The 7770-nt window shown below is 35.2% G+C and overlaps 1 protein-coding gene across 1 annotated transcript in view; it reads left to right on the forward strand.

The window, feature by feature from the left end:
- Positions 1-7387, forward strand: part of LOC105046282 (cysteine-rich receptor-like protein kinase 2) — a 19073-nt gene extending 11686 nt beyond the window's left edge. Inside the window, exons 4-9 of the mRNA XM_010924836.4 lie at positions 867-992; positions 1092-1228; positions 1324-1534; positions 3179-3413; positions 3684-3834; positions 6881-7387. Of these exons, the coding sequence (XP_010923138.1) occupies positions 867-992; positions 1092-1228; positions 1324-1534; positions 3179-3413; positions 3684-3834; positions 6881-7204 (1184 nt within the window). The 3' untranslated portion in view covers positions 7205-7387. The remainder of the gene's footprint in view (positions 1-866; positions 993-1091; positions 1229-1323; positions 1535-3178; positions 3414-3683; positions 3835-6880) is intronic.
- Positions 7388-7770: the final 383 nt, after the last annotated feature.

Below are 7770 nucleotides of genomic sequence, written 5' to 3' on the forward strand. Positions count from 1 at the left end.
GGGCCAAGGGTTATTGATGTGAGAGAGAGGAGTTAGGCTTTTGTAAAATACAACTTGGAAGAATGGAGACAGATTGTTTTTAAGGTATTAATATGAGATTTTTTTTTTCCCGATTTGTTATCAACTAATCTGTTATATTTAAAATATTTTTATTAGATATTAATATGATCTTTTTTTACTTTAGAGGGTTTCTTGATCTAAATTCTATTTAATCCTATTTGATTTTTATCAATTGTAATATTTTTCCTTTGTTATGTCTATATGGTTCATTAGAAAATAAATCACTTCTTTCTATTGCTTGAGTTCATCCTATTGAATGCCAAACAGGCTTTTAGCTTGTATATATTAATTTTGCTTTTTTCTTTAAAACTTGTAAACATTTTTTACCAAAACTGCTGAAGTTGTCAAAATTGCTGAAATCAGAACCCATGCAGCTTCTGAAATTGAAACCAAGACAGTGTTTTCAACACTGGCTGCACTCTGCGCCTTTATATAGCTCCTTGATGGTGTAAGCATGGGCAGTTACAGTGCTATTAAGGCTGCAAACACAATGTAATCACGGAGCTTATTTATAAGGTGGCCATGCTTTGTTGAGCACGAAATTTGACACCCATCATCCATCCTCTCTATTTCCCTGCATGCAAATAGATATAAACTTAAAGACATCATCACCGATAAATTTTTGCTCATGTTTTGTTTGACTAATTCATGGGTAAAAGATAATTGGTATGTCATACACTTTCATAAGCTCTTGTATTTTTCATCTACTTTGCTTCTGTCATAGACTGGTTGAATCTTCAAGATCTTATAGTCACTTATTAATTCTGGTTCCACTTACCGGTGAGTTCTTTTATTTGAAATGTTAGGAAATCATACAAAAAAGATTATATGGATCATACTGGGCGTTTTGCTTGGTGGTTTTCTCCTTTTAGTTGGGATCATTGCCTGGAGAAAGAGAGGCTACTGGAGCAAATCAAATGTCTCTTTGAGAGGTAAGCAGCGATAAAATCAAGCAATGAAGGAAAACCTCACTAAAACCTAAAACACTCTCAATGCTGATGGTCTTTTAATCTTCTTTGAAATTATTGCAGATATGTGCAGGCCAGAACTCTCAGCGGCTTTTTCTCAATCAAATCTGAATTTCAGATATAAAGAGTTGAGAAAAGCTACTAATAATTTTAATTTATCAAACAAACTTGGTCAAGGCAGTTATGGGACTGTGTTTAAGGTAGAAAAATGACATAGAAAATAGATTTTGGAAAAATGACATTGAAGATAAATTTTGCATTGCTCGTAGTGTTGAAAACTGCACTGTCTTTGCAGGCTGTTCTTTCCAATGGAAAAGAAGTTGCTGTCAAGAGATTGTTTCTGAACACAAGACAGTGGGTTGATCAGTTTTTCAATGAAGTAGGTCTGATAAACCAAGTTCGGCACAAAAATTTGGTGAAGTTGCTGGGTTGTAGTGTAGATGGCCCTGAAAGCTTACTTGTGTACGAGTATTGCTCCAACAAGAGCCTGGATCTGTTCATATTTGGTATTTCCTCATTTGCTATTGCATCCATTAGTTCTTATATTTGCAAACAATCATTTCCGTTCATCAAATTAGTCAATTCATTGCTTCTATGGAATAGTAGGACAGAAAGTTATAATTAGCATATTTATTTAAAAAGAACAATTTTTAGGCCTTTCATGCGCACCTAAGCATCACTTGATCCCTAAGCAAACATCTGTTAAGTCTTTATTTCTGCTTCATGAATCTGCTTCTTTGGTTTATCTTTATTTCTACGGGCATTTCAGCTCCAGTTCATTTGTTATGAAAAAGTAGACTTGAACCTGAATGGAAATCAAGGTATTTATTTTACTTGTTGGTACCTATAGACCCTTTCATTCCCTGACCATTTTTTTTTTTAATATCACTTAGGTTAGACCTCACTTCCATTATCTATCTTGTATCAGAATTCCAAACCAGCAACCTGTAAGCCTCGGTCTGTCCTAAACCTGGCTATGGCACATCTCTAAAGCATGTCTTTCATTCTGTGATGAACCTTGATTTTTCATTTACAATTTTTTAGGCTTTCGGGTTTGTCCTCTGAAGGTTGCTTGTTATAGCTGAAGTGTATATCCATGTGCAGCAAGCAGCAATATAATCTTCTTGATGTAGTTTTACACCATATCACATTGGTAGTACTTAATTTAAATCTTTGTGTTGTTCTTGATCCTACAAGTTATGACTTGTAAGTGGTCTCTATTATATGGCAACATTACTGCAAGACATTGGAGTTTTTTTTTGTATATGAATTATTTTGTCAATTTACTTGTCAGTTCCACCGTGTAGTCATCATGTGCATTTGTTGATTCCTTAATGGAACCTTGACTTGCTCACAGTTTTTTTCTTCTTCTGCACCAGTTCTTTAAAACTTCTCTATAATGTTACTAATATCAAATATTTTCCTGGTCAACATTCTATGACTAGTCTTTTCTTTGCTTATGATATCACTTCATTTGTTGGATGTCAAAAAAAATCAGGACATAAATTCACTCTCCAGTACAATGACCAAGTATCATTTGATGACTCATACTGCAATGGTGGTCATTTAGGCCTCACCATCTTTTCCCTGTCATAGGTACCACATTGAAAAGCCACTTTTGATTGGTACCATTCAGATAGCAAAAAAGATGTTTCTTAGAAAGAGAAAACAATAGTCAGATTGATTGCCACTTAATCGAACACCATATCACTGCTCTGATGCTTTTCTTAACAACTCATGGAGGGTTCATAAAAAGGTGCGATTGATATATTACTTAAGTTTGGCATACCTACCGTGCTACATATTACAGCAAAAGCTTATTCTGATCCATTCCGCCATAGCCTTTCTGAACTTTCAGATTAGAAAACGTGGGCCTCGACGAAATTAATGTAGAATATACTAGATATAAGGAACCAGATTTTTATATCAAACATTAGCTCCAAGGGATTAGTCATTATTTTGTTTAATCATGTTCTTTTCTGTTTTCTCTTTTGGTAGCATGATAGTCATGATCTGATAGCAAGATAATAGTGTATTTCCTTTTTAACCCTTTTGTCATCTATGTGCCATGCCTTTTGACTGGAAAATGGAAACCTTATGAAGACTTCACCTTCAACAATGAGATTAATATCCTTGCAATATTGTCGCAGATGAAAACCATGATAAGCGTCTAGTTTGGCAACAAAGGTTGGATATCATTCAAGGAGTTGCAGAAGGGCTTTCTTATCTCCATGAAGAATTAGAAACTCGAATTATCCACCGTGACATTAAGGCGAGTAATATTCTCTTGGATGAGAAGTTCATGCCCAAGATAACAGATTTTGGCCTGGCAAGATCATTTGCAGTGGACAAAACACATCTTAGCACTGGAATAGCTGGAACACTGTAAGAACTATATTCCTATATTAGTTCAAACAAGATGCAAGCTAAATGTTGGATGGAATTAATCTAGTTATGAAGCCAACATTTTTTCCCTTTTATCTTTGAAAACTTGCATTAATGCTGTAGAATTGAGTCTCACCATCTCCTTTTATTTGATGAAAAATTTATAATGCAATTTCCTTAAGCTCTAATAGTTATATGAAAACTATATTTCTTCCAATTCTGATATCAATTCTAAAATTTTTGATATGCTGAATATGCATATGGCTGCAGTGGTTATATGGCTCCTGAATATGTTGTGTATGGGCATCTTACTGAGAAGGCAGATGTTTTCAGCTATGGTGTACTGGTTCTTGAAATTGTGACTGGAAAAAGATGCGGCAGTGGAATTGGAACTCATGGAGGGAATTTATCCTTAGCAAAGGTAATATTTTTGATCATGTCTACTATATGAATGTTTTTCGGTTCATTTCTTTTAATGGAACAGCCAAAAAATGATGGTATTTGCATGGATTAGTGAGAGTTGGATGGACTTTTCTGAACTTAGCAAAATGTTGTAAACAAGGTAGGATTTTGGCCTTAGGTGCATAGCTAGCGTAATTTAAATGAATACTTGTGTGTTTGGAATAATGCAATTAAAACATATGCTTAGTTGCCAAATGATTAAACATTTCAGTGAAAGATAAGAAATATTTGTTAATGATTAAAAGTTTTATATGTGCTATATTCACACTTAGTCCATTATTTTGTTATATAGCCTTTTTTGGATTTTCATGAATTTACTCTTTCTTTAGGTTTAGTTTTTCAGGGTTCGACCCAAACCCTTTCATCTTGATTCATGCTCTAGTGCTTGAATTTGATGATTGAACAATATCTAGCCCCTCAGATTTTTCCCATGATTTTTTGATGAACACAAAAATCCCACTCGGATTTTTGGAAAATAAGGGAAAAATAGGGAGCATGGCAAAGATATATCTCACCAAAACAATTTTCTAGCTTTAAAAGTGGAAAACTAAACTTTGGTCGTGCAAGTGACCTTCTTAGGCAGTCACTCCTTCTGCCTTACTTCATTCCCTCCTTCAAATGGTGGAAATGATTGCAAAGGGGCTATTTTAATCATCCAGAGTGCACACTAGGGGATAAATCGACCTCAATCCACTCCAAACGACTTGATCTAGTGTCACTAAACCTGTTCAAGCGGTATTTGGCCAAACAGATGCACCTTATGCCAACAAGAGATCAGCATGATACACAATGATTTGTATGTCTTGTGACTAACCGATATTTCAACAAAAAATACCTAGCTCTGGCTGACTTTCAGCATGCAGTTAGGCAAGCAAAATCAAAGTGCTTGTAGCAATTTGTTGGTGTATGTCAAAATGTATTAACTGCTGCCTGTCAACTTCCTGAAACCCTGACTTAGGCTTCCCTTGGCCAAAGTAGAAGAGATGCTTTTGTGGAAGCTTAACTTAAGTTTTGGAATTTTGGAAAAATATTATAAAAAAAATGCTAAAACTTTAGAAAGAATCTGGATAACAAATATTTTGGAAAAACTGACAAAAAATAAAGGTTGCATTTTCCAGATTATCTATAAATTTATTCAGGCAAGAATGATGTAAATATGAAAAACACGACTACCAGAAACAACAAGGAACATCATGAATTTATAATTTGAAAATGTTTCTTGGATAATTTGTGAATATACTGTATAATTAATGAATATCTGGAAAATTCTTGATCAATCTCATGAGAATAATTTGGACAGTTATTTCAGTGACAAAATGAATGAAACCACAATTTGACAACTTCTGGAGGTGGAGGTGACTGTATCTTGACTCCAACTGTCTTTAGGAAGTCACAGAAAGAGTTGATCGTGAAAGTATGATGGGATGTCCAGCACCATTGAGTCTGTGCTGGTTGTGAGGAACATTTTATGCATATATGGATATGATTAATATTAGATTAGTGTCTGCATTCATCTAAAACAAATATAGACACAATTTGAATATCCATTCTAGTATCTATGCTGTATTAATATCCACTGTATACATATGGAGGCATATATAGATATACCATAATCTGATCTGTGTTCAGCCCTAAGTATTATCTATGACAAAATTTCATGCATTATGCATTCACTGATTCCATTTTAAGGTCTGATAATTGCCAAAGTGAGCTCCCATAGACTTTTCCCACAACATCCAGAGTCTCTTTTATCTTTACATCTCCTTTTCAGACCCTTTGAACCAAACTGATATTTCCCTAAAAAGTTAAGCTTTTGCCTGATCAGTCCTACATGGTATGAGTACAACTTCTAACTAGGATCTGTTTCAAGAAAAGATGGTAATTTTATATTTAGCAGTAAGGGCTGCAGCATTCTTTCCTTATTGATAAAGATTGAGATGAATACTCCAAAATTTTATAGGATCTCCTTTGCCATATCACAAAATTCACATATGCCATGTATGTTGCAAATCTGATCAAACTTCCTAATGTGACCTATGACAAGATGTTTGGGAACATCAGTTAGAGCAACACATTGATTGGATATTTCAGATAGGGGGTTTGTACAGGCAATAAATTTCAAAGACGTTCGAATCCATCTTTGCAATACATCATGTTATTCTGTTGTTTTCAAAGACTTCCTCCTTAATGAGATATTTGCAAGATTTGTCACGAATCATTTGTGCAGGTAGTAAACCTGCGAGGTAACTTATTTGAAATGCTTGGTGAGTGAAGATAGGCATCCAAACATAACCATTTGGTTGGTAGAGTTTTTTAGTGGGTATCGTTGTTGTATCTGCAACATTAGTACTGGAGAATTTATAGATTATGTCAAGCAAGAAATCTATTCCTTTTTGAAACAGTGTTGAATAAAGTAAATGCTGAAATATTTCCTGCGTAGAATGATACCTTTTTTGTAAAAGGAGATAACCCATATCATTGAGCACATGGTGAATATATGCGTTGTTGACTTTTGCCTGGAACATATGAAATTTAGGATGTCACATCTCACCTTTGATTATTTTGGTAATCATACTTGCACTTACAATTTCAAAGACTTGTGAAAGATCATTTGTTGCATTATTTGCCCTTGAGTTGAATACTATGCGCTTGTTTTCTTGATTCTAATAGCTAGCAGTGTCCATTATGAGGCTAGTAACCAATGAAGCAAATAGTCCAGCTGTCAAGGAAAAAAAATAGCTCTTTAGGATGGTCCTGCAATTATCAGTTTGGAGGTGGAACCTTCAGGTGGGCAAGGAGTAACTATTTATATAGTTCAAGGTGTTGTAAAGAGTATTTGTTGGAAGCTATCACTGACCGAGTCCTTGAGATGGGAAAATGTCTGGGTCTTAAAGTGGAATTTTAGAAAGAACTTTATCTAATGCATCCTAATTCATGAAATATGAATTAGTTATTTGTTCAATTATTCTGTTTTTTAACCATCTGTTTTTTATTTCTGTTTGCAGATTTGGGACCATTATAAGACTGGTATGGTGGAAAAACTCATAGAGGAATGCATTTGCAAGGAGAGCGTGAAGGCTGACATTCTGCACATCATGCGGATTGGACTGTTTTGTGTTCAAGCCAATCCACATTACAGGCCAACAATGGCAAAGGTGGTGGAGTTGCTCAGAAGCAGCAGGAATGAAGAGGAGGTTGTCTTGACTGATCCTCCATTTTTAGATGTTGCTATGGAGGACATCGAAGAAGGTGAAGCTTCATTCTTGCTGCCTAGCATCTCTGCTCCAGCTCTGTCACAATCATCTGAATGTCAGATAAATGCAAGATGAATTTCACCTCAAGTTCTAATAAGTCACTTTGTGTGTTGAGCACGGCAACTGACACGAGCCACATATTTACTGACATGTTTGGTATGTCCACTGGTTGGCATGCCTTTATTTGATATACAAGTAGGTGATATTTGAATTTTCTTCTACTTATTACCACAATAAAAGTTTTGGCGTTTTTGGACTTTTTCACGAGAAAATTATAGAAGGAAGTGGAAATCATACTGCAGGTAGGTACACCTTCACTGATGGAATCAAACTCCAAAGGTATAGCCTGAAGAGTATATGATGGTGAATAAATTTAACCCAAATATAGCCCTGAACATTGAAAGACCTCAAGAACTGGAAAGTGAAACTGGTTTTACAAATTTATCTCAAAATAGATCGGAATGTGGTTAAGTTTTTCAATCATGCTAATGGAACTGGCAGAACGGTTGAGAACCACCAAGGGTTCCAGTATGCAAGGGTACTCTGAGCGGGTGCGAAAAAGTATCAATGATGATGGGGTTACATAGCATAGCTATCGAGTCTTACCTGCTCAAATCTCCATAATGAAGCAACAAGTTGCT

The sequence above is a fragment of the Elaeis guineensis genome, chromosome 2 (genome assembly GCF_000442705.2).
Source record: "Elaeis guineensis isolate ETL-2024a chromosome 2, EG11, whole genome shotgun sequence".
Taxonomy (NCBI): Eukaryota; Viridiplantae; Streptophyta; class Magnoliopsida; order Arecales; family Arecaceae; genus Elaeis; species Elaeis guineensis.